Raw genomic sequence first — 27,943 nt, forward strand, 5'->3', positions numbered from 1 at the left:
TTTTTACAGAATGTGTATGTTGGAAGTGGCAGTATCCATAACAAATCACAGTATTTATTTACTCTCATTGGGTACTAATTTCAGACCAGTGGCAGGAAAAGGGAATCTGAATTATGCACTCATGTTTAAAGGGTTAGCAAGTATTAATTTCATTCTGTTTGATGAGACATTAAGATATTGGAGTGCTTACATTCATATATTGTGCTGACCTATGGTTTTAACGATTGTTCCTTGAAAATACCTAGCTGGCTAATTTCATACAATATGCCATAAATTATAGTCAAATAACAATAACTGGGTTTACATAACATCCACAAGCCATATTATAGCTTAGTATGATGCATACTAAGGGAATGGAAGATGAGGCAGGGATGAAAAGAGCTGCAAATTTTACTTGGTTTCTCTCCCCTTCTGATATTTATTCTTGAAGCATGCTTGGCTGAACATGGGCAGACTGTTATCCTCCCAACAATGATGGATCACCTTCCCGAAGTAATCATGTGTTGGGGATAGGAGGAGACAGTTTTGTCTAAAACTTTGTTTTCCGATCCAGCACTGGAACATAGGAAATGGAATACTAATGTATTTGCTTTGTTATGCTAAAGAAGTAGATAAATACGACGTTTTTAAAGACATCACTGTTATTATGATGGTTTATGAGTATTTTTCTAAATGCTATGTTAGGCCAACTGAAACGTTCTTCAGATGTCTTAATCCAGAAGGTATTACAAAGAGCAGGTTGGAAAAAGAAGGATGGTCCTGAGGTTCATTTGATAATCATGAAGTCAGAATACAAGATGGCTTGTCAGTTATTCAGTCCACCTCACTAAGTACACATATTTGTTAGTGTTTTCATAATAGTGACCTTTGAGGGAGTCCTGTATACAGTCACAGTAACAGAGACAGCTTAATTTGAATCTCTTTAGTGCTTTCTCACATTCTATCTTGCACTTTGACCAGAAAGAATTTATTACTTAAATTAAATATACATTCTTTTCTTCTTTTCCTTCACATTCCTAGGGTGCTTTCTGTAATAATCTAAGGGGAAAAAAAACTGGAGATCTTTGAAAGCTTGCACATTTTGTGACCTTTTATTTGGCTTAACAATAATACGTATTACTTAATTTGCTTTTTAGAATATTGCATTTAATTAAGACGTCAGCCTTTGCTTTTTATTCATTAAAAGGTATTTTTTATTGCAATTATCCTAGTACTTTGTATAATCACATAATTATATTCCTTGCTTGAATACATTCTCCCTGAGGATAGCATAATGATATTTAACAGAGACAAATGCAAACTTCTTCCCTTAGGAATCAGAAATCAAGTGCACAGGTATAGGATGGAGGGACACCTGGCTTGGTAAGAGTACTTATAAAAACATTTTGAAAAAGTCGATTATTGCATACAATGTATGAGTCAACAGTGCAATGTGGCTGCAAAGAAGGCAAGTGTAATTAGTATACTTTCCAAATCACAGGAAGGAGGTGTTCCATTCTGTGTTGGCCAAATCCCACCTTGAATATTGTGTACAATTTGGAGCATCACAGTAAGGACTCAGACAGACTGGGACAGGTTCAGAGAATACCAACAGGGATGATCAGGAAACTAGGAGATGGTGAAGAGAGATTAAAGGGAACAGGCATGTTTAGTCCTGCAGTATAGTCTCAGAGAAGCTATACTGTAAATATCGCATGCATATCTGTACAAAAAGAAAATGCATTAACTTCAAGGGAATTTATGATGCTCAACTTATTGTGTATGCAACTTTAGGATTATATTATTTGATGGCAGCTGGGTTTTATGCACTCCCAGAGACAGACTTTCACCAGACCAAGTGTCCAAGCACATTATTTTTCTTACTGTTGTTTTAAATTCCCAAGAGTAGAAATCTAGGGTTGCCAAGATTGATCCAACCATGCCTGCTTGCAGAAGAAACATATTGCTTTAAGGCTGAATTCACACATTGAACACAGCCTTAAATTATTCTCTGATTATGCATGAATTTGTATGAATGCAATTTATTCAAGCAATCACAGTTAAGCCAACTATGGTTATTCATGGACCCAGACTTCAATCACCCATGTTACTTGAGTTTGCTTATTCCTAATTATTTCAATAAGCCCAAATTGTCTTTGTTCACACATAAAGCTAAATGTGTGATTTAAATGTAGATCTTTATTTACAAGCCACAAATAAGCAAACCACAGCCTGTTACACAGCTGCATAATTATATTCACTGCTTCCAGGTTACTTAAACAGTTGCAGGAGACTTTTGAAGTCCCACACTAATGACTAGTTGAACAAAAATTACATTAATATCAGAGAAAAAAGCCCGTCGGGGCAGGCATGTGGCAGTCCTGTTTCTCCCTGGGACGATTTCTGTCCTTCAAAGAGCTGCATGGACGGGAAGGCAGAGCTCTACCGAACGCATTTCAGCCCAGGCCCCCTGCAGCTCTGAGTCTGCCCCAAAGAGGTAGCCTTAAAGGCGCAGGTGGCCCGTCGGGGAAAGGCCGGGACTGCCCCGAAGGCCCCTGGAGCCGAGAAGGGGCAAATGCCTGGCGTAGGAAGGCGCTCGCGGTGTCTTTAAGGCGCTGCCCCGCCCCGTTTTCCGACTGCTGGACACTCCGCCTTCCTCCTGCCGAGCCGGCGGTGGAGGGAGCAGTACCGTGAGAGGCTGCGAGCCGCAGGTGTAGGCGAGGCGACCGCTCCGGCACGGCGGCAGTGTGGCCGGAGGAGGTCATCTTCGTCGGCAGCCATACCGGTAGCTCCGGCGGCGCTCCCTGAAGCGCGCAACCGCCCCGGAGGAACGGGTCTGCCCGCGAGGCTGAGGTGGACCATGTCGGTAGTTACCGGAGGTAGCGAGCCGGGGCCCGCCGCCGCCGCCGCCGCCGGAGCAGGAGGCGGCGGCGGGAACCGGGTTTTCTTTCAGAGCCCGCGCGGAAGCGCTTCCCGGGAAGATTCGGTCGCCCCCGCGGCCGCCGTGGTCCAAGTTCAGCAGCAGCAGCAGCAGCAGCAGCGGCGCCACCAGCAGGGCAAAGTGACGGTCAAGTACGATCGGAAAGAGCTGCGCAAAAGGCTGGTGCTGGAGGAGTGGATCGTGGAGCAGCTCGGGCAGCTGTACGGCTGCGAGGTACCGTCGTTGTCGCGCCCCTCCGCGGGCGGGCGGGCGGGCGGGCGGAGAGTCCCGCCTGCATCCAGATCTCTCCCTCGGGTGCGGGTCTCGCAGGCGCGTCCCAACCGAGGACGCCCGGTCCGTCGAGGCGCCGAGGCAGCGTGCCACACCCCTGACGTCCGGTTCCCCCGGGAGAGCGGAGCCGCTAGGAAGCGGGAGCCGTTGACTTCGCTCTCCTTGCCTGCTTTACGCCGCTGGCGGAGAGGTTGCGCTGCTCTTAGCAACCTCCCCGGGATCTTAGGTCGCGCTCGCGACTCCTGGCTTGCGGGATTAAGTCTCTTGCTCTCTACCATTGTTTTTAACGCCCAGCTGTTCCGGAGTAGAGACGGATCCATCCGCACGCGGGGAGGTCTTTTCCTAACAGTTGGGAAAGGACGAGGGTTTGGGGATGCAGTTCTCCTTAATTGGGAGCGGGCGCGGATGTCCCTGAGAGCTGCCACCTCCAAATGACATTCTTGGTGTTCCTTCTCCCTTCCTTGCTGCCTTTTCCTGCTTCTTCCCTCTCCTTTTATTTGTCAGGGTGGTCAGTGCATCAATGAAAGCATCTTATTTCGCATACATTATTAGATACCTTTGTTGCTTCTTGAAAATAAGCAGACTGTATATACAGTTTGGGGGGGGGGGGAGAGCCTAATGTTCATGCATGCAATGTGTGCTTTATGTACCATGTGATACATGTTACACTCTGTGCTTCTGCCTACATCCGTTTAGCTCAAATCCTTAACCCTGCAGACAGAGAAGCTCTGATTTATTTGAGCTGGAGGAAGAAGGATGTGTCATTTTCTGTCTTCCAGGGTTTAAAACTCCCAGTGGCATATAATACTGCACACTGCTTGTAATTATAGATGCTATGTCTGTTCTTCTTTCCGATGGCTAACTTCCCTCCACCTGATTTTAAACTGCAGCTTTAGGATGAAGATAGGTTTTATTAATCTAATCTCAGTTGGTTAGGTGAAGTGGGGTCCTCTGATCAAATAAGGTGATATAAGGTGGGAAGAACTTCAGGGATGTAGTTTGGAGTCTTCTTCCCTTCCCCCAGTGTTTCTAAAGCTTGAGCCAGAATCTGTTGAGGCTTGTGAATAGAGAAGTTAAATGAGAACCTGATTTATTTTCTTCTACACCAAAGACCTTCCTGTGGAGTGAAAAGTGACTGACATCTCAATATGTGCGCTGGTGAAAGCAAGCATTGACTTTAGTAGAAGATTATTAGTTGTCCCTAGAGTCAAAGGAAGTCAAATGTTCCCTAGATTAGCAAATAGTATTTTACACAGATTCTTTTAAAAGTGTATCTGGAGGGGTAAATATTCAACTTCTGGTTCTAAATGTATTCTAGTGGGGTTTGATTTTTTTAAAAAAATGTTGATCAGCATTTTTACACAGCATTTTAAAGATCAAGAAATGATGGCATCAGCTTTCATGAACTTTTTGCCATGTTTTTTTTTAATCTTTAAAGTGCCCCAAGCAGTGGCAATAAATAAATAAAGTCTGCTCCTCTAGAAATAGCTACGATAGCCTATGATATAATGCTATGGTCATTTTCCTGAGAAATTATCAATTTACTGCATAGCTAATATTTTGAAAGCAGACCTTTCTTTAAAACCTGAGGAGCAATTGGGCAAAGGAATTTTTTAGGGACTGGTGCATTTGCAAAATTTCCCATATTTTCCCATTGCTCCTTCCATCTTTTTTCTTACCGGAAAAAGTTCGTTAAGGAGGGAAGGCTGGTATAGCTCCAAATATCTCTTGATAGCACTGGAACTGTTGATCTGCAACAGGGGAGTGGAGGGAGTAGGTCCAGTCCCATATGCCAGGCTGGTCCATCTGGATTGTGGGTGTCAGGTGAAGCCACACTCTCTCCCTTTGCCAGCTGCCCTGTGCTTTCCCTCCCTGTTGGTATCTTCTCTTCTTCATGGCCAGCTGCTCTGGGCTGTCCTGCCAGCATGCCTGGCATACGTGCCAGACAAATCACTCCAGGTTTGTCTGACCCATGTTTTCTCCCACTGGGAAAATATATATCAAAATATAAGGAATTTTGGTCTGATAGGAATCTTCCTTTAGATGCAAAACTTTTTAATATGTTTTTGAAGATCGAGAAGTGCAGTTATGCTGTGTCAAGTCAGTAGAGCTTAATTTAGCCTAAGACAAGGCTTTTGCTACAACCTAACAAGAACAAAGGATTTAATTAGCAATGGATTGCATTGCAAGGTTGCTGTAAGCTGTAGTCTTAGCACAACCACCCAGTCTACAATAGAGGGATAATAATGAATGATGTTGGAAGGTTGCTGCATATCATTCTTTCTACCCAACCTACAGTACAATAAGGAAATAAAGATACTGGATAGTATTATGGGATGCTATACTCTCTATTTGATTTAGTCTTCATTCAAGATTTAATGTAGCTGGACAGCACCATAGGCTGTATTTATCTAACATAACTAACTTGGTTACGGAATCAGCCAATTTCTGGGTTTGTATAGTACACTGAATCATAGTGTAACCAAATGAGCTGTTTTCTCTTGCTAGAAAAAAGTTGACCAAGTTAGCTTTTAGTAAATGTAGCTATTAGGTTTGAAAGTGACTTGTTTAAGCAAGCTGGGCAAACAGAGCTTGTGAGGTTACTGTGAACTACTCAGAGGCTGTGCTGTGATATTTAGCATGAGCAGTGTTGTGTGACTGTCATACCCTGCTCTCTCCTAGGCTCTTCTGTTCTACAATATGGACAGTGAATGGCGTTTGCATTCTGCTTTTTATGAACAAGGCTATTGCTTTAACATGTCATGCTAAATAAGAACAGGATTAGAAAAGAGCAGGAATACATATCTTCTTCAGTTGGGAGACTCGAACAGGCTAGATGAACAGATGCCCTCTCCCAGTTATTTCAACATCTTAGTTTTCTTCACTGATTTCTGTGGGTAGCACTCACTTCCATGCCTTTACATTTAAAGGATATTTAGATTACCTTTTCAGTGCAAATCAGGAAAAATGCCTATGGCTGGTTGTAGATCGCTTTCTGGCTAGGTGCTGGAGAATTACTATAAAGATAATAAAGTTAGTTAAAACAAACTGGGCAGCTGCTTTTTAGCTTTAATGCTTGAAGGGATAAGCTCACCAGTGGACCTGCTCACCAGTAAGCCATGTTTTGACTTGCTAGGTCATTTCAGTATTCAACTAATGTTTAGTCCTTAGAGCTTGCTTTTTAATTTTCTTTCTAAAGATTTCTTGATCTAACACATTGCCAAGAGTTCCCTGGAGTCTGTTGATGTCTCACTCTTGTGTATGGATCCTGAAGTTTTGACTACATAGATGTTGGCATTCCTGTGAAGACTAGAAATAAAATAAATCAGATAATAGACATATTGGAAGTCTATCCTTAATTCTGTGGGATTTTGATCAGAGGAATAGCATGGGTGGAGAGAAGAGCCAGCTCCATCTTCTTTCCCTCTCCCAACCCATTTTTTGGGGTGTTTCCTCTCTTGTATGGAGAATGTATTCCTCCACCAGTATAAGCTGAATAAATCAATACTGGGCAGCGATGAAAGGGTCATGTCTCTCCCCACTGCCTGTTCTTGCTGCCTGTACTGTTTTTTTTATTTAGGGAAAAGGTGATAGACTGTCTCTATCCTGGTGGTGGGAGTGGGCAAACAAGAAGAAAGTAATGTTTGATCTATTACCTTTCCTGATCAGTGCCCTTATTCCTAGCAATATCTTATTGCTTGGTCTTGCTCAGCTTGCTGTATAGAATATTGGGAACTGGAATGAAGAGTGAGAAAATGCTCAAAATGCATTACTTCTTGATTAGCTGCTGTGCTTAAGTTCTGTTGCTTAAGGTAATGCAGTTGCTGTTCTGAGAAAATTTGTTGATTCATGAATTCTCATTCTAAAATAGAATGAATGAAAATGAACTTCTTACCGTCTGTTGAAAGAGAACTTGGATTTTACTTTCTCTATATTATTGGCAGAGAGCAAGAGACACCAAATCCTAACATGCTGGTATTATAAATAAAGACTATCCGAAATTGAACTTGATTCCTAGTGATTAGAGGGGCACATCTTTGTCATTTTCTCAGCACAATAAGAAATTGGTTTGCCACTGCCTTCTTTTGGGATTTTTTTTTTCAACTTCCCAATCTAGTCTACTGTCCTGGGATTTCCTAGTGAACTCTCATCCAAGTGCTGGCCAGGTCTGACCCTGCTTAGCTGTCTTAGAACTCAACCACGTTTGGCTAGGTATTGCCACCTGTGGTGATGCTCCCATTATAGCTTTATTCAAGTATGACATGCATTGTATATTACTTTGTCTGAATCTTGGGAGGAAAAGAACTTTGAGAACAATGAACTACCAAAATAAATCATTCATTCTTCTGTAAACATGATCTTCCTTTTCCCTTAAAATATTCAAGGTGACTTAGCGCTACAGTTTAAATAAATAAGGCGCACCCTAAAATCACAGGGTAAATGGCAGAAAAACAGAATATGGCAGAAAATTGATAGATCAGCAATTTGCCAGCTTGTTTTTCCACCTGAAATAGATATTTGTGAGCCAATTGAAGACCATCATGAGAAGGTAACACGGGCCTTCTACTGAAAGGATTTTCACAGGTTAGGTAAGCCTTCTCAGACCTGGAATTCTGCTGGCATGCTGGCCAGGTGTTCTGGTTGAGGGGCTTAAAGAGAAAATTCCATCCTGTATTCTAACCAAATATAAATTACATGTTGACAAGCAATAAGGATACCTTCTCCAGCAGAATGTAATGGTTTATTGGTTTTACATAGGAGATTTTCCTGGTCTTCAGACATTTAAGATTTATGGTAAAAATCATGAGCCAAGCCCCCAAATGAACTACAAGCTGGTGAAAAAATTGCAAAAAGTAGAGTCACTGCCTTCCAAGAATTGACTTGGGTTAAAAACACTGCTAGTTGTGAACTGTAGCAAATAACATTTCTGGAAATTTTCTTAAAGATGACCTAGTATAAAGAAGATTTCATTGATGCAGTGCTAATGTGATTAGTGCACAGCTCTAGAACTGGGTCTGCTATTTTAAAGTGGACAAAAGCATACTTGCTCATAGCCAGGAAGGGCTCAAAAGGATGAGCCTGGTTTCTCAAGCAGACTAGAGTATAAACTAAAATCCAAACAAGGAACTGTTCTTAGACAAACAGTTTTGTGCCTTCAAGCAATTTGGATTACCGGGAAAGCAATTATGAATTTGAAACAACTTGAGCACTGTGTAAATTCTTGTTTGAACCGTAACTGTATTACCCAGATTAAGAATGTGCATGACCTGCAGGCAGGGCTTATTTTTCTGCCTTTTCCCAAGCGTGTGTGTAATCCATTTGCCTGATGAGATAATGTCACTTGAATATTTCAAACTCACTTTCTTGGATCTGGGAAAAGTGAGAGTCTGCCTTCCAAAACTCAGTCAGTGTGCCTGCATTTTACTTGTAGAAATGAGTTGCAAAAGAACTGAATACATACACTGTGTATGATGGGTAAAAGGATTTGATAAAAGCACGACTTTAAAGTCAGGATGTAGATATGGGTGTCAAACTGGCAGATATCATTGAACATAAGCAAGTGTAAAGTGATGCATACTGGTGCCAAAAATCCTAACTACTCATATAAATTAATGGGATCAGAGCTAACAGTGACTAATGAGGAAAGAGATCTTGGAGTAATGGTAAACAGTTCAATGAAGGTGTCAACACAGTGTGCATCTACTGTAAAAAAGGCCAACATCGTGTTAGGAACAATAAGAAATGGTATTGAAAATAGAAATACCAATGTGGTAATGCCCTTATATCAATAGTGCGACTGCGTCTGGAATATTATTCCCAGTTCTGGTAACTTTACCTCACAAAGGATATCATGGAGCTAGAGAGGGTTCAGAGGAGGGCAACTAAGATGATCCAGGGGCCCGAACAGCTTCCATATGAGGAAAGGTTATGACATTTGGGGCTCTTTAGTCTAAAAAGGAGGCAAATGAGAGGGAACATGACTGAAATATACAAAATTATGCATGGTGTGGATAAAGTGGACGAGGAGAAGCTATTTTCCCCTCCCAAAATACTAGAGCCAGAGGTTGCCCAATGAAATTGAATTGAATTGAAAAGGACAGACAAAAGGATTTCTCTCTCTCTCTCTCTCTCCCTCCCCCTCTCCCTCCCCCTCTCCCTCCCCCTCTCCCTCCCCCTCTCCCTCTCCCTCCCCTTTCTTCCTTCCTTCCTTCCTTCCTTCCTTCCTTCCTTCCTTCCTTCCTTCCTTCCTTCCTTCCTTCCTTCCTTCCTTCAACATTTAATTCAACTTTGGAATTTGCTACCATGAGTTATGGTGCTGGCTACTAGCTTGGCTGCTTTCAAAAAGGGGATGGACCAATTCATGGAAGTTATGGGGATCAATGGCTATTTTCCTTGCTGGCAGTGTGACTGCCTCTGAAGGCCACCTGCTGGGAGACTAGTGGGCTTCCTTGTGTAGTTGGTTGGCCACTATGAGAACAAGCTGCTGGACTAGGTGGGCCAGGAGTCTGATCAGGCAGGGGACTTCTTATGTTCTAGTGTAGACTAGATGGATAGATGGAATTCTTCTAAAGGATATTCATTGATACAAGGATTTTGAATCTTAGTGGTATGTTGTCAAAACTTCCTATATAGAAACTTTCTTTTAGGTGTTAGGAGCCAGTACTATTATTGTGCTTTGTTTCCAGCATTTTATCTACTGTTTTTCAGTAGAGATATCTCTATTAAGATCTTGCAGATCTTTGAAAATCTTTTTTGCTTGGTTGGGTATTTGAATGAAGCCCCCATTCAAAACAGCGTGAAGTGGTACCCTGCTCCTCACCAGTAAAGGAGCTGCCTGACTTTGCTTGGTAGCAACGGCTTCTGCACATGTGCACTTCATCCGCAAAAGCAAGATGGATTTTCCAACTGAGGCAACATTTCTTTGAGGCAGAGCAGCAGACCTCTGTGAGATAAATACTCTTGTTGAGGTTAAACCCCTGCAAACATCTGTGAAGGATGCGGAGGCATTTTGGGGGCCCCCCAATTTTTTTTGTGAAGAAGGAATATATCTGCCCTCCAGAACAAACCCTGAAACTGAACAGGAAAAAAAATCTTAATAGCTTAATAATACTTCTGAACAGAAATGGTTCTTTCCCTATCAAGTCAACAATCAGCACTACTGGTTGAAGATATGAGATGCAGTTGGTTGGAGAAGATATAGGATACAATAAGATACAGACATCAGAAGAATTCATCCTTGCTGAATATATTCTGCAGTCTTGGCTCCCAAAAATGAGCAGTGTGGCAAAATCAGTGTATCTTTTGGTGGAACTAAACAAACCCATTATAGTGTGGATAAAATAATCAAAGAAGAGGCTGAAAATAAGAAATAGCCCCGGCCATTTCTCAAATCATTAGAAATCAGTGGATTGCCTCCATATCCATTCAGATTAAGAAAGAGTGCAATTATAATATTTTTAAGAAATATAAACAACAGGTTAATGAATGAAATACACTGCAAATACTGAATATGCACAAAAACAGATGGAATTGAAGATAAATGCAGGGAAAGCATCTGGGTCTCATCTATTATTTTTAAGAACTGGCATTCCTTCAGATACTTTATTATTTTTTTCAAAATGCAAAAACAGTAATTTCATATCAACCTAGCATTTGCAGTTATAATAATAATTTAAGGACAAGTCTCAACAATTCAATTATATATAAAAGGTTCAGTGGTAAGCATGGAAAATTAAATATATCTATATATAAAAATTTAAGGTCAGATCACTTGAAAACTTAAAAAGTTAAATTTGCCAGGCAGCTGTACAAGGAGCTCAAGAAGAAAGGCTGTATACTTCAAAAATAAGTGTTCATAGCAGTAATGGGGGTCTTTTTGGAAATGAAAGGAATGACTGGTACTTTTGAAAAAGGGAGATCTATTGAGATGGCTTGTAATATTAGCTTTGTTTACACATTAAAACAATTAATAAATAAAACAGCCCCCACTGTCCTGAAAAACGTGTAACTCTTTTTTACATTCCACTGTATCCACACCCTGCAGCTGGTTTACTTCTGTTGATCAAAACCCTAGACCAGGATTTCTCAACCTCAGCAACTTTAAGATGTGTGGGCTTCAACTCCCATGCTGGCTGGGGAATTCGGGGAGTTGAAGCCCACATATCTTAAAGTTGCTGAGGTTGAGAAACCCTGCCCTAGATCATCCATACTTACATGGTATCTCCCAATCGCTTTTCATTTCCCTGTTCTTTCTTTTGCTCCCTAATGTACTTTCAGATCTGAACTGACATTAATCTCCCAGGGTCCACTTTCCTTATTTCATTTGTGTATGAATATGTCTCTCTCTGTACAGTATATATGTGTGTCACTGAATACAACATGGACCACAGAATGTGTGTGCTTTTTAGAATCTAACAGATAATAGACAATTGAAGTTCTTGTTCAAAATAACATTAAATCTGCCAGCTAATATAATTGTTTTTCCTCCCAGGTGGGTGGATGGGGGGAAATGCTTTGCTCTTACGGAGCTCTAAGGAATGGATAGTTTCTAGCTCAAAGGGAATGAGTACAGTACTTGTAGCAACACTGGGGTCTGAATATGCACCTTTCAGACATTAATAACTAAATGAATAAGTTGCAGTGCTACTGATTTTGCATATAAAAAGTAAAATATGATTATATAAATAAGTGTTAGAACCCAGCCATTTTCTGCATGGGAAAAATGAGTTGTGTAAATGAAGCTACAAGCTCCTTGAGCCAAAAAGAAAGAAGTATATCCTTTGACAGATTGTGAAGATTAAATCACCAAGCCAGAAATCTGTTCTTATTTCATCTTCTTATCCTCATCAAGAAAAGTTATACCAAAGTTTCTCAACAAAGAAAGGCATTAAACTTCAGATTTTCTTACATGTCAGTGCTTAAATGAACTTACTCTGGAATTTTTAATTCATATCTGCAAAGATTTATATTTGATCTTCTAATGGAGAGCTGCTAAGTAAAACTTTATTAATACTTACACAATCAAAACAGCTTGCATACATTCTAAATGAATTTAAAATTCATTTTTAGCTCCCAAAGTGATCCTTTTGCTAGAAAATGAATCTCTTTGCACATTGCCACTTGCAGCTCCTGACTAATAGTTGCAACATGAGAGAGCATCTTTGACTCTAGGCAAACAGTATTTTTGCCCCTAAATTTTTATCTAATTTTTTTCTCCTCAAGCCTTGAATTTATGAACCATAGTATAAGAAAAAATTATCTTATGTCAGGCTGGTTGCAGCAAAATGTTAGTCAAATATAGATCATAATAGTACTCTTGAATGGTTTTTGGTTCACACACACTGAAGATTTTATCAGGTGGATAATAGTGATAGCCTGTAATAAGCCATATATTGGAACGTGAAAAATATCATTAACATTCATCCAAATGTGAAATTTTTCAGTCGTGGTGCCACTTTGTTTCTGTTTCATGCCATATTCAGTTTATGCTTTGATGTAGTTTTCCTATTGCATGACCTTTTTGATCGCTGTTACCAGCAGTTGCTCTCCCTCTTTCAGAGAAGGTTCTGGGAACATCCAGACATCTTCTGTTTGTAATCTGTAAATTGTCCCATAATTTTTTCAACTTCTTTTTCTAGCCCAAAAAATCTATTGAGGGAATCACTGAATAGCCACACAACTTCTTTGGGCTTTGGGGTAGGCATAAAGCTGTCCATCTGGAAGCAACCATGCTTCAGCAGTATGATTTATGTTAATAGCAGTGCTCAAGTTGAATAATATAGATTCAGAAACCCTACAAATCTGAACTTTGAGAGGAGAGGAAACTAGGATTTCTTGGTTATTAAAAGTAAATATATAGCAGCAAGAGCAGTATGGCGTACAGGGCTTTTATCTACTTATTATGGGGTAGTAGAATTCTTTAAAACGTATGGAGCAGCCTTTAAGGAGTTATCTCAACTGGATATTTCAAAAGTATGTTTATATCTAAACTTTATAAATCTTTATAATTTTTTAGCTTGCTTTGCCTAGCCATGATACCTTGTACCCTTGCTACATGAAACAATATAAAGCCATCCTGCTGGCTTTGAGCAAATTTGGAAACTGATGCTTGGGAATTGTAGTTCTGCAGAGATGGGAATCCTTTATAAATAGTTCTAGGTACTTGTGAGATTTCCACTCCTAGAACTTGGACTTGAGAATTGCAGATTTGGATGCTGAGGAACTCCCTTTATATCATCATTTTCTCCACTGTTTGCGTGAGGTCTATAGGAACTACATATTTACAGAATTGTATGTTTTGGTTCTAGTGTCTCATTATCCCCAGTAATCAGTCCATTGGATGGAGAAATAACTGTACTGTCTCTTTATCCATATGATTGCTTCTGGCAAGCATTCTCTGGCAGCATAGGAAATGGGTCACAAAGCATTTAAGTTTTTCATTCTGGAGTAAAAAATCTATAGTAGTTTTTTTTTTCCTTGAAGGTGGTTTGCCCCTTGTTATCTTTCTCCCAAAATCTGGAGCTACTTACTTTTAGAAGCAAGACAGCTATTTGATATTTTTATCATGGAGCAGTGATATAAGTTCTCAGACTAATCTTGAGTAATGTTCAAAGGGATAGCCACGATGCAGTAATGCGTCACAGGAGCCAATTATGGTAACCATTGTCTTGAATGCCGCATCAGATGTCCCTGGTGGCCTTATGTGGCCCTTGAGAAAACTTGGCTGTCATGCTGCAAAGCAACTCTAAAGACTAATCTTGTGACAGACTTTTTGTCCTTCAGCATCTCAGCACAGGTTATTTCTTTTAGAAGATGTAGGAGGCCCTTGATATATGGAGTACATCAGTGGGTCTGTAGGTCAGTCTCTGGGCTGAGTGGCATATTACTTCTAGAGGTAATAATTTTAACAGGCATCGTCTAAGGATAAATAATCTAGGATAAAAGTTGAAAGCACAGCAATATTTAAGATATAATTATATCTTAAATACAGATATAATTTGACTTACCTCTTCAGATAATGGATTTGGGAAATAATGAATAAAGGCTTTGCAGAATGTGTTCCTTTAAAAATCTGGAAACTCGATGGGCTAACTGTATTTAGAATATAAATAAATTATTTAAGGAACTCTTTTTAATAGTAATGGATATTCTAAGATGGCAGGAAGTGATTTCAAAATGGCTGGTGCCTACAAATAAGAATGCAATTTAATACCACAGGATAAAGGAAATAATGTATAGTAAGCATGTTTAAAATAGCCCACATCTGATTTTTAATAATATGAAATTGGATTGGGTTCAGTTATAAGCAGACACAAAGAAAAACCAATGCCTTTCATGTTCTTAAAATAGGGTCAAATAAAAATAAAATTCATTTATCAACAAGTTTGTTCCAGGAGTTTAGGCCAGATTGTCTTGAGAGGATTTTTATTTTAACCTAATATACTTCACAAGTGTATAGTACAGGAGTGGCATTAATACACAGGGGTGTGTTCATGCTGCAAGTGCTAGAAAAAGCTGCAGCAGGAATTATATGATCCTGTAGACTCTTTTCCTCAGACTACTAACCAGAGCATCGGATAGGCTATATGCACTAGCATGGCTGAGATCCATTTTCTTCTTGCACCAATTTAGACAGAAGAATATCTGTCACCCTAAGACCCACTAAGGTCATAGAACTGCTGTTAGAACTTTGGGAAATAACAAAATGTCTCATTCTGGGGTTGTTGTGTTTTATTCCCCCATGTATTTCCTATTAACTTTCTCAGCACTTTCTTTGTGGCAATGGTTTCACATGGAAGAACTGAAATGAAGTTTCCTGAATATACTTTAACACAAAAAGATGTAACTGGTATCCATAGAATTGGTTATGTTAGTCATCCTTCACTTGAATATGATGGAAGGCTGATCTGTCTGTCTGTCTGTCTGCCTGCCTTCCATCATTCATTCATTCATTCATTCATTCATTCATTCATTCATTCATTCATATATTCATTCCACCATAGATAGATAGAGAGATAGAGAGATAGATAGATGATACAGTATTCTTATAAATACATTAATATTCTTATTTCAGGCCTAAGGAAATGATCTTGCAGTATCTACAAAAAATATCATCCAGCTTAGATTAAAAAAGGCTTTTTATTCTATTCCCAAACATTTTGTGGAGGAATTCAACGGAAGTGTCTATCTAAAGATAAGAACTTTCCTGTTTTGGAAAGCATATTTGCCATGCCTAATGTGTAATCTTATACACATTATAAGCTTGACTAAGCTTGAGGGAGCATGTGATGACTTGATCTTCCGTCTAAAGCAGATTCATTAATTACTATGTTCTGTATGCTAACCAGCAGCAAAGTTAGATGATTTTTACTTTCCCAACTTGGATCTTGTGTAGTATTATAATTCTGATCAGATTAAACTGGTATGATCCATGACCAGGAATGTTAGGAGTTACACTCCAAAACATCTGAAGGGAGGCAAGTGGTGTCTTGATTTAGACTCTGAAATGTACTGATTTTTCCAAAGTATTTCACTCATTTCAGAAGGTGATCAACCTGTCCTGCTATTAGAGGACCGTCTTGCTTATTCTACTGAGTGGGGCCCAGAATGCTTGTACCAAATTCTTGCCTAAATCAGAAGTACACAAGCTGAATCCCCCTCCCCCCTTTGGATGTAATCTGTAAAGTCTTTGGTATGTGCCCCCTCCAAGATTTCTTAAAATTGTTGTCAAATTGTATTGTTAAATAATAATAATTAAATGACTAACTGGGGAGTGATATATGCACAGTGTTTATTTTTAATTACATTTAAATGTAAATGAAATTTAGTTTAATTTTAGACTTGGCAACCTATGGCATTCAGTTCCAAGTGTACCACCTCTGTTTTAGATGGCCTGCTGCTTCCATTTCCAGCCTCAGTTTCAGGTTGCTCTCCATCTCTGGAATGCCCTTCCCTAAGAAACAGGAATTGCTCCTTTTTAAGCCTTCGAGGCAATATTAGCAGTCTGACTCATTGTTCTCTCACATGGATGGTGTTAGTGTGCTACGCTTTTAACTAATATATTTTTCTGCTGCTGTTCTTTTACCAGTGGCATTCTATTAGTATTCATGATTTATGTATTGAATATTGTGATGGTGTATTTTAAATGATAACCTGTGTTGAATGTTTTGTCCTAAACATAGAGGTGCAAGTTTATTAAAATCTAGTTGCCGCAGTGTTATGAAACTGGTTTTGTGCACTTGTATAGGTTAGTATGAATAAATGGCAGCTACTTTCTTAGGACTTGTAAAAGGATACGTACAGGTCACCAAGGTTAAAAAAATTATTGTACTTTATTAGCCCAGTGTTTTGGGTTTCTGCTCATTATTCCAGGTTGCCAAAAGCCTCTTGAATCTTAACATTGCCTTCTAAGGTGTCATCTTTGTGTCATCTGCAAATTTGATAATTGTATTTTCTAATCCCTGTCCAAATAATTAATAAATATATTGAGCAGTACAGTACAGAGCCCTGCCATATAGCACTTGATATTTCCTTCCAGCTTGATATGGAGATATTGGGGTACATTCGTTGAACATGATTGTTCATCCAGCTCTGTATTCATCTTGTGCTAGCAGTCTTTACCATGTTCTCTTCTAAAATTTAATGAGAGTTTTTGCCAAATGCTAAATCAAGGTACACTGTACTAACTCTACTGGTCACTCTAGCAAAAGTGATAAGATTGGTTTGGCATGAGACATTCCTGAAGAACTGATGCTGCTTCCTGCCAAGAAAGGCATTTTAAAAAAAATGCTCACAAACCAACTATTTAATCTGTTCCAGAGTTTTGGTCAGTAATGATGTCAAGCTGACTGGACTGTAATTATCTGGTTTTTCTTTTTTCCCCCTTTGAAGGTTGGAACAACATTTGTTTTTCTCCAACTCTCCGGTACTTTGCCCATCCTCCATGATTTCTCAAAAATCACAGAAAGGGACTCCAAGATGACATCTACAAGCTCCCTAAAGACTCTCAGATATAAGTGATCTGGTCCTGGAGGCTTAAACTTCACCACATCAGAAAACATTTTATTCCAACATGAAGTACAGAAGTGCAGAAAGAAAAAATAGAAAGAAATAGAAAGAATAGAAATAGAAAGATGTAGGTTCTGACTTTCTTTGCAGCAGTTATAAGAACAAATACAAAATTACCTCTTACTCTATGGTTACTAAAACAAACTCTCTTTTTTCTGTTATCTAATTTTTTTTCTAATCATCAAAACCATAAGTCATAAGTTCATTTTTTTTCTGTTTCACGCAAAAAAATCCATAAGGGGTTTCCAGTCAGTCATAAACATAGTTATTGTTTTTCCTCTAACCAGGGAAGTCAGTTTAGCCATCTCTGCAATTTCCATCATCTCCACCAACCATTCCTCCATTGTGGGAGATGCTGTGTCTTTCTACTTTTGAGCATATATTAATCTCACTGCAGTTATCATATACAAAAACAAAGTTCCATCACTTTTTTCCAGCTATCTATCCATCAATCCCAAAAGAAAAGCCTCTGGTTTCAATTGTATATTAATCTTCCAGATCTTCTGAATTAGTGCCTAACATATTAGAGCAGATGTTTAAAATTTGCATTTTAGATGCGGGGTGGTGATTTTAAAGGACACTGCCAAGCTTTGCAGAAATTGAAGGTACCTATTTTATCCCCAATTTAGCCCCCGGATCCTGGCCTTGCCAAGTTTTAGAGTGTGGACATTTATATTCTGGGTGAATCTAAGGGCAAACCTCAAACCAATAGATGTGCACCACTGCCTCCTGTTACACTTATCTTCTTCCATTTGAGGTCCACTATTTAGCCTGATTGTTACATGCCTGCTTTATCACCATAAAAGGTACGTGTAGGTATCTGTTCCAAGTACACTGATACAGAACTACCTGGAAATAATTCTTGGTGTATATAATTTTTCAGAATATAAAGAAAAGCAGAATTTTCAGTATTTGAGTTTATGTATTTGGTCATTGCTCTAATATGTTAAGCAGACTTAATTATATTAAATAGAATTTGGTTATATTAGAAGTTTGCAATCTCACTGAAGCTATGGGAGAATTACATTTACATAGTTTTAGGAGAACAGTATACTGCCACAAGGATTCCAGATCACCCCTCCATACCAACCACGAACTCACAAGATGTCTGGTTGCTGTCCAAACTGGCAGTGGATTAACCCAATCCTGCAGTGTACATGTAGAAGGGTGTTGGAGAATGTCTGTTGCATTCTGAAGTGGTATTATACACTTTTTATTGGTGGAAAATGGGTACCTAAATGTTTTGTGTGTGCTTCAATCTCTGTTACGTACTGAAATCTAAACAATGTGGCTGGCCTTGTTGTCTTAGGTTCTGCTGTATATTGAAATGACGGTTTGGAAAATGTATTTATCCTGGGTTAGAACAGATTTAAGAAAGTGAAACATCGACCTGTATTTTCACATATCTGTGTCTATTCAAGTATCTGGCTTGCTTTTCTCGCTTCTTCTGTAAGGAACAAAAACCTTCAGGAAAGGACAGAGGCACACTGAGCTACTGTAGAAAGTTGTCTTGGTCTTTGCTTCCAGGGTGAACAATCACTGTTAACTTCTATGGCTCAGGGTTAATGGCACCTTAGTGTATGTGACTCTGTAGCCATATGGTGGCTTAGGTGAAATTGGGCTGGGAGGAATTTTTTTTTTTTCATTTCCTGGAACTTCAATCATGCTAGCCCTTGACTGACACATTAATACTTATATTTGTTTCTACCTGCTCCAGTGAATCCTCCTACCTGACTGTGTGTGGTGCAGTTCAGAATGGAGCTAGTTGCCATGGTTACTCCCCGTTTTGGTTCAGGGGCTGCTGCAACAGTAAATCACAGGCCTTTTGCAGCACCGATGGAGGTTTGTGGGTCCTGATGTCACGCCCAAGACTTACCTTGTGTATGTTTTTTTCTAATGCATACTGTTACAGCAGGAGAGCTGTTGTGTAATGTTGGCAGCAAGTATCAAGCTGTCACAAAATAGTATGGTACAGTTGGCAGCTAGCATGCTCTGATGATGCTTGGACATCTTAGTATCTTACCTGAGTGCATGAGAGCAGTATTGAGGGACTGGGAAGTTGGCAGTTTAGGTATATTGTTCCATCATCATGCTAAGCCATAAATGGGGATGGTGGTGGTGGTGGTTTTTGATTTAGCATGTTGGTGAACTCAGCCATTGTAATTTGGGTTTTTTTTCCTTAATATAATCATTGAATAATTTTTTAACAAGATAAAAACAATACAAATATTAGAAAAGAAACAAAGAAAATAAGAAAGAATAGTGAATAAGTAAGAAAGAAAATAGGAAAAGAAATAGAAAAGAAAAATTATAAAGAAGTGGCTTTCGATCTTTTTGACAGTGGTTATAAATGCGTTTATATTTTACCCTCTCTCTCTAAAATTACATCATAATTCCCTTCTTTCCATAGGCTACCCTTTCTAATCTTGAAACCCATAAATCACAAGTTCATTTTTCTCTTTTTTCAACAAAAAGTCCATAAGAGGTTTCCAGTCACTGATAAATAGCCATTGTGATTTGTAAAATGTGATTTTATGGCTTCACCCAATGTTCTTCAACCTGGACTACTTTCAGATGTATGTGCTTCAGTGCCCAGATTTCTCTAACCAGCGTGGCCACTGCTAAGAATTCTGGGAGTTGAAATCTATGTACCAGGCTGGGGAAGGCTGATTAATAGGATGTTGGACCCAGCCATTATAGGCTGGGTTATTAATAGGATGTTGGACCCAGCCATGGTTCAACAAACCATGAATTTATGCAATGGGTGAACCCAGATATGTAAATTATTCCTATATTCTTTACGCATTTGTATTCATTGCTGAAATTCTCCTTCTACTTTTGAGAAGCTATTAGATGTGCTCTGAAACTGCTATTGTTATCACAAGGTTTTGCATGATTTGATCCTTTTTATGTGAATGGTACCAAAATGAGAAATTAAACCATTACTAATATTTATTTTACAAGCAAACCATTAATGACAGTAAGCATTTCCAAGACTGTCTTTTTAATACGCTCATGCCTGCTTAAGCCAAAGCACTGGGCTTATTAAATACCATATGTTATCTGAATTCTGTAAATAGCAATTTGAGTTTAATACACTTATTGATGGATTGGCTAGCTGATAAATTTCCATCAAAGTTATAAATAGAAATAGCATGCATTTTCTAATCTGTCCTACTGACTTCCATAGGACAATATTGGAGTAAAATAATAGCTTCATTTTCTTTGCAGAGAATTGAGAATTATCTCAAATGCAGGAGAAATAGTAGTGTTCAATTCACAGAGGTCAAGGAACCCCTGGCTTTAAAAAATTGCTGTGGTTTTACTTCCTAGGATATTGATGTTTGACTCATTGTACACGTAAGGAGGAGCATCCCTTCAAGCAAGTGAAGATGAATCATCTGTTTAAATTAAAGGGTCTGTAAACATTTTAAAAGCAATCTTTCTAAGGAACTTGTATTCCACAGTGATGGTTCAACAACTTCTTTAAATGGCTAGTTTTAATTTATGCCAAAGAATTTGATTCAGAATGTATGTTCACAAGATCCATAGGGCTTGGAAGAGATCAACCCACTGCAGAGAGGAATAAAATTCTGGCTAACACCGTTTCAGGTTACAGGTTGAGAAAGTGAATATTTTTCATATGTTTCTCTCACGTATCTTGTCTCTAATCAGGGCAGCTTATCTAAGGAAGCTGTACTAAATTTTCTTTCTGTGTAGTTTTCTGATTTAAGGTCTGCAGTATATGCGGAAACCCATCTGAAATGACTACTATAAAGAATATAAATATGCACTTAAACATTCCTGGAACAGAGATAAATCAGGACTAAATGAAAAGCAGAGTCACCTTCTTTAACTTCCTGTAAAATGTTTCTTTAAGCAGCATTGTATCCTTGTCCTTAACTCACAGTTCATTTCCCAGGTGTGCTGGTACTAACCTATAAAATATTTTACACTTGCAATTATTCTGTGTCCGAAAGAAAGCTTCTTCCCAAGTCTTACCATTTTCTTTGGAGGCAGAATCCTTGCTTGTTGAGGAGGCAACCCTTCAGATTTGGGATATTCTGCCCAGAGAGGGACAATATTTTATTCCCCAAAGCCCATTACTGTTTGATATTAATCTTCATGCTGTAATGCAGTGTCCTAATCAACAGTAGCTCTCTTCTTCAGCAGCAGTTGATTATCATTTTGCAAAGGATTTGAAAGGGCTGTTAACAACATACCAATTAGACCACTGGTGAAATGAACCAGCTGTGCCTGCACATCTGCACTGACAGTCAGGGAAATGCTTGGAAGAAACTGCAAGGAGACCCCAGAGGACCCAGCTGCTTTAATGTTTAAAGAGGGATGCTTCTCTTGTGCCAACAGACTTTTCAAAGTACCTCTTTTGAATACAGTTTGCAGCCCTGAGGTCTATGTCATTTCAGCTGTTTTTATTGTACGTTGCTCTAAAAACTGTTTCTGTAGGGCCACCGATGCTCCTTTTTAAGAAGTAGGTGAAAGGAAATATCACAGGAGTGTGACGTGTAGCATAAAACAATCGAAAGCAGGGATATCCTGGGGTAACTGCTGTACGGCTGTGTTGTGGGAAAAATGCCCACTTAAATTAGAAACCAAAGCTACTGGAGGCAGTTGCAACAAAGTATCTCTTATTGGCACGCACAACTACAGTGATTATTGGGCTCCTCTTAAGCGGTCATGCCAAATATTTATTCCTCTACTTATTAATTAAAATTAGCAGCTGCCCAACTCCAGATGACTCTGGGCAGCTTACAATTAAAAAGTAAGAAAAACGTAGAAGAGAAAGAGAAAACAGAACCATCTACCTCCAGAACAACAACAGCAACAACAACACAATTGGAAACAGTTAATGGGCTCAACACCTACCCTACCCCAAGACCAGAGAGAACAGCCAGATTTTAAAAGACTTTTGGAATATCATCAGGGTGAGAGCTGTACAGGTTTTTTTTGGGGGGGGGATGGTATCCCAGAGGGCAAGTACCATGACGGAGAACTCATGCTTCCTAGATCCTGATGGGTGACACTGTTTAATGAAAGGAACCTGGAGCACATCCACTCTGCCTGACCCTATTGGATGGGCTGTGGGAGATGGGAGGCCCTCCAATAACCAGCCCCTATGCCATGAAGGGCTGAAGATTGCTTTTTCTTATCTTAGCCACTAAAAAAAATACTTATTTTCCGCCCATAAATTACCCCATGCCCTTATCATCCTCAACCTCTAATGTGCCATGTGACTCCTAGATTTGTATGACTAAGATCTATTTGAAAGTCTTTTCTGTTTTGTTAGTGGCACATACCTGTCTGAAATAAAAATAACCTCGTTAAAGCTGACACTTACCGTACATCATCTTATCGCTGTGTTTCAGAAATAGGAACATGGTATCTGGGTAAAACTGCATTCTAACAGTAGCTATACTCAACCAATTGCAGAGTAGCTCACACTAGCTCTTAATCTTCAGCCAAGTTATTTGGTAATTGATTTAACTTACTTTGTCCATGCTTCCAGCTAGCTGAAAGTAAAAACTGCTACATTTGACTTATTTCTGAATTTCAGAATGAATGAGCAGATAAGCAGAAAATTGGAAAAGAAAAGAGGAAAGAATGCCAATGCAGAACTAAGGAAAGGAACTTTCAAAATGGCTCAAGAATGATTTATTAGCCCACTGCATTTCAATTCTTGGCATTCTTTCAGTGCAACAACTGTTTGAATTCATTCATTTTGAATGGTTGTCTTATGGAAGAACAACTCCTGGAATGTCTATTTCTGGGGGATCTTGGTTTCAACATTGAGTGTTAACAGTAAACTGATTTCACTTCTGAAACTGTCTCTATGGTGGCTTGGTGTAGTGGTTCAGGTATTGGTAAGGCATGAGGGAGATTCAACTTCAAGACCTCCCTTCAGCCACAGAAGCTCCTTCAATAGCTTTGGGCCAGTTCCCTCTCTCAGCCCAGCCTACTTCACTTGGTTGTTATGGTAGGGAAAAATAGGAGGAGGAAGTGTTATGTAATCTGCCTTAAGTCCCTGTAAGGATGGTGGGATATAAAGCTAACCAATAGTTTGTGTGATGGAGGTGGCTTTGTTTATCATGAAAGAAATCAGTATTGTTTCCTGTCAGTGATCAAGTATTGTTAGTCAGAGCAGATAATACTGACAAGATGGACTATTCTTCCAGAAGACAAGTTTATATCTGCGTTGTTTGTCCATGCCTCATGTTTGAAACATGCTTCAATACACATGTGATGTATATTCAGACATTACGATATATCTCAGGGGTGTCTGTTCTATATATCTGCACAGGCAGAGATGTATCCAAACCATACGGAACCTTGAATGATGTGAATCAAGTGACAGATTGGAAATTGATTGTTTATTTTTGCCCAGAAAACTACATGAAAGGTGTCCATGAAGTCATCAGGTGTAAAACTTGATTTGAAGGACATTTTACTTGACTTAAACCTGCATGTTTTCTGGTGATATGAATGAAATGGTGAATGAAACAGTTTTCCTTGTCTATAACAGTAAATCTTGAATTTTGATTTCTTCAGAACAAGCATGTTCCTGCAAAACCTAGAAAAGTTTTTGAAAAGTACCAGCGAAGGACTTTTCCCCAGACTCTCACTAAGCTTAAGAATTGGTTTTTCCTGACCTTTAGGTATGTCTTTTTGCAATGAATACATTTAGTTTGTCTTAACTTTACTCTTTGTTACTTTGCCTAAAGTAAAAACTTCTCTGAATCAAGCTTAACTCCCAATATTTTCATGGATGTATCCACATGGTTGCTTTGGTAACAGTACAAAAGATATATGCCACTGCTTCCTCTGGAATGATTTTTCACTTCTCAGACTAGTATTCTCTGGTGGTTTCCCATCCAAGTACTAGCTAGGCTCAACCTTGCTTAGCTTCTGAATCCAGCCAAGGCTGGCTTGCCCACCCACTTCCAGCCTGAATTCTACTTCCTGCCATTAAACATCTTCCAGCATTTAGTGACTTGGTTGACATCTCTTGCTAAGCTGTAATGAGGTTTCTTTGATTTCAGCATAATGCTATGTTTTAGAACAGCCTAGTATGGTTTATTTAATGAACTTTAGTTAAGCAATCCATGACTTAGTGCAGTATGTAAATTGCTATGTCCTCTTAAGATTAACTTTTTGACTTTTTTAACTATTAGATTATTTTTTAAGCTGTTTGGAACAGAGTTTGTGCCAGAATGTTCTACCACTGATTCTTGATTTTCTAAGCCACATTTAACATCTTCTCAGATGAATGCTCCCTCCTGCAATTTCATACTAATGGAATTGGACTTTCTTCTTTAATTAGTTGTGATGGATGAGCCCCAAATTCCAACTTAATATCTCACAAGTCTACTACAGTAAATATAAAAACAGAATCCTTCTACTGTAAGGCATTCAAAGGCTCCTTTGTGCAGTTCAGGACGATGACCTTCTTTAGATGAACTAATCTAATCTATAGGTATAATGGGAAAGGATTGGATTTGACTAATCATTAAGCAGGGGAAAAGAGATGCATACCACTAAACCTCCTTGCCTATCTTCCACATTGTCGCTATACCTACCTGTTTAGTTACTTTTTCCCCTTGCTTCATTTTCACCCAGTTTCCTCTCCCCAACCTCTACTTTCTCTTTTCTTTCTCTTCGTAATTCCGCTCTGATCAACTCTCTAACCTGCATGGGATTTCTGTGCAAAATTTTTTCCTAGCTCTTCTTTTGAGGAGGGGTTGTCCAACTTTGGGTAAATAAATTTAGCTTTATTTTGTATTGAACGCCTTGTCCAATTCCAAACTATTTAAATAAATGCATATAAATTGCACTCCTCTTCCAAACAGTTTATATAAAAGTCTAGTTGGTTCTGTTAACAGACTTGGCCTTCTCTTCTATGCAAGTTGTCATGTTGAATAATCAGGCCTGCCAGACTGTGATGTGCTCGCATCCATATAGCTGTTGACTTCTTGGGGAAGGAAGCTCTTAAGTACATTTTAGCTGTCCTTGAGTGTAATAGAAGTGGAAGATCGAATATCATTTTGACTCTAGGCAGAGGGGCAAGCTGTGAATTTTAATATAGTGTAGGCACTTCAGGGTAACAAAAAAGAAAGTAAACAGAAAAATATATATTATGATAGAGAGGGTGAAAAGCAAAAAAATGGTCACTTCCCACTCCCACTTCTGATACCTGTTTAGTATAGGGAATGGATTTAGAATAATAGAATTCTAGAATAAGGAGGAGATCTAGGGATCACTAGGTTCCATACCAATTGAGTGTAGGAATCTAGATTAAAGCATCTCTGACAGATGATTGTCTAGCTCCTGCTTGAACACATCCAATGAAGGAGACCCCACCCACCCCCTAGGTCATTGGTTCCAAAATATGCTTTCTACTGAGTTACTAGGGTCTCAACCCAATCAGGCCCTTTAATTTTTCTTTCTTTAACTAACACAGTCAACATCGAATCTAAAAGAGATTTTGGAGATCATCTAGCCTATCTTCTTATCAAATGCAAAATGCATAATGGGAGCCCAACCTGATGATTGTTTTCATCCATTTGTACAATATTGAAATCTACCCTTCAAGAGGGTGTCCTGTCTGAGGGAAGGTTGCTCTAACTATTCAGTATTTTTCATCCAAAGAAATAATAAGCTTAGTAATGCTGCCCCTGCAACATCTTGCTGTATCATGACCATATATAAGAAGCTGAAATACTGAGTTAGTCTAATGGTCAATTTAGCCTGGTATCATCTACACTAGTTGGCAGTGACCTCCTGGTTTCAAGCTAGAGTCTCTCCTGGTCTGACTGGAGATTCTATGAATGGAATGTGGAACATTTTTACATGGGAAAAATGTGTTTTGTCTTTGAGCTGTGGCCCTTCTCCCAGGAAATGGTGGGGAATGCATAGCGATATGAAACTGTGAAAGGCCACATCTTGTCTAATATTAGTACATCCAATCTCTCTTCTTTCTTTGTATTTTATCTGCTGTTTTTCTAGTAGTAGTAGTAAAATTTGTCCTGCATAGTGTAATTCTCAGAGAGTAAGAAGGATGACCTTGACCGAGTTATGCAGGAAAGATTAGGCAAAAGGGCTGAAGGATTTTTTTAAATCCAGAACAATGAGATAACGTTCAGAAGCAGCTCAAATGCCTCTCTAATTCAATGGAGTATAAGAACGAGGAGATACAGCACAATCAGACTTACAAGATTATGTTATTATAGATAGTCCTCGCTTAGCAACCACAATTTGGACCAGCAATTTGGTCGTTAAGTGCTGTGGTCACTAAGGAGAAAATCACATGATGGTGACAGGCTTACGACCTTACTTCCCTTCAGTTGTTAAGGGAAGCTGCGGTTGCTAAGTGAATAATCACATGACTGTGACTTGTGATTTTACTTCCACCTTCTCTGTTAACTCTGATTGTTGCAAGCTGGTTGTGAAGTGCACAAATGGTGATCACGTGACCATGGGATGCTGCAGTGGTAGTAAATGTGAGGATTGGTTGCAAAGCTTTTTTTTTTTTTAAATGCTGTCATAACCTCAAACAGTTGCTAAACAAGGCAGTCAGTGAGGACTACCTGTATAGCCAATCTCAATAAAATTAGTTTTAGTCTTCTTGTGGAGTTGATTCCCTGGTTTGGTCTACCTAGTGGGGCTGACAGTCTCATTCAAGTGTGTAGTTTCCTTGGTGTTTGGTCCATCATATATTCAGATTTTTATTTATTTATTTATTTATTTATTTATTTATTTATTTATTTATTTTTTGTTTCAGATTCTGAGAACTTGCTGTCAGATAATGTTGCTTGGTAAACTTTCAAACCTTGCAAAATTAGCCACTACTGCAATCTTGATATTAGTAGTTCTAGACAAGTATTTATGGGTTTGTAGAAGAATGTTTCCTGTTACATTTCTGAGCTCGGGTTTCTGATCAGGATAGGTCTTTTAAAAAGTAGAGCTGTTTTAATAACAATTACTACCCATCTCTTCTGTCTGGTTCACCACATGGTAAAACTGAACTAGCCAGAATATGGCAGAATGGAATAAGAGCAAAGCAACTTGCTCTAGAAAGGATCTAATTTTGAGTTGCTTACCCAGATTATCCAATGGGAGGGAAAATCATTTTGATACAGGTCCTTCTTTTCCCATCTCTCTGATCACATGTACTTGGGTGTTGCTATACAGTAAAAAGCAATGCAAGTTGATAGTAAACAATATGAGCTTACAGAATTTGGTACAAACATCTTTGCTCGCTTCTAATCTGCAGTAATTCTGTTCTCTGTAAGTTATGGCCTCTGGGGCAAAACTTCTTCATGCTATTCCATCTTGATGACTTACCAGATTACAAGTAGCATCATCAGCTGTCCCTTTCAATATAAAAGAGACTATCACAATGGACTGTACCCTGGAAGAAGTGTGTGTTTCTCCCTTTCCCATGCTCTTACCACAGACACTTTTTTTCCTGGTTTCTAATTCTTTGTTCCTCCAACCAGAACATCCAGGGCTTCCAAGATTCTGGAGGTGCTGAATTATTGCCTAAGTTATAAGTGTATATACTGGTCTAGCCTGTGCTTGGTTACATAGCTGCCTCTTTAGGTTAACATTTGTTGAGTTTCTGCTTACTCAAGTGAGGATAGTCATACCTCTCTACAAGGCCAGTGGAGC

General features: G+C 39.1%; 1 protein-coding gene across 1 annotated transcript in view; it reads left to right on the forward strand.

The window, feature by feature from the left end:
* Positions 1 to 1,240: 1,240 nt before the first annotated feature.
* The window catches only part of PPP1R14C (protein phosphatase 1 regulatory inhibitor subunit 14C), a 45,375-nt gene continuing 18,672 nt past the window's right edge, over positions 1,241 to 27,943 (forward strand). Inside the window, exon 1 of the mRNA XM_088141955.1 lies at positions 1,241 to 3,133. Within this exon, the coding sequence (XP_087998081.1) occupies positions 2,840 to 3,133 (294 nt within the window). The 5' untranslated portion in view covers positions 1,241 to 2,839. The remainder of the gene's footprint in view (positions 3,134 to 27,943) is intronic.

The sequence above is a fragment of the Python bivittatus genome, unplaced genomic scaffold (genome assembly GCF_059951505.1).
Source record: "Python bivittatus isolate LINGU-HERP-01145 unplaced genomic scaffold, Pbiv_v1 ctg000020_np1212, whole genome shotgun sequence".
Classification (NCBI taxonomy): Eukaryota; Metazoa; Chordata; class Lepidosauria; order Squamata; family Pythonidae; genus Python; species Python bivittatus.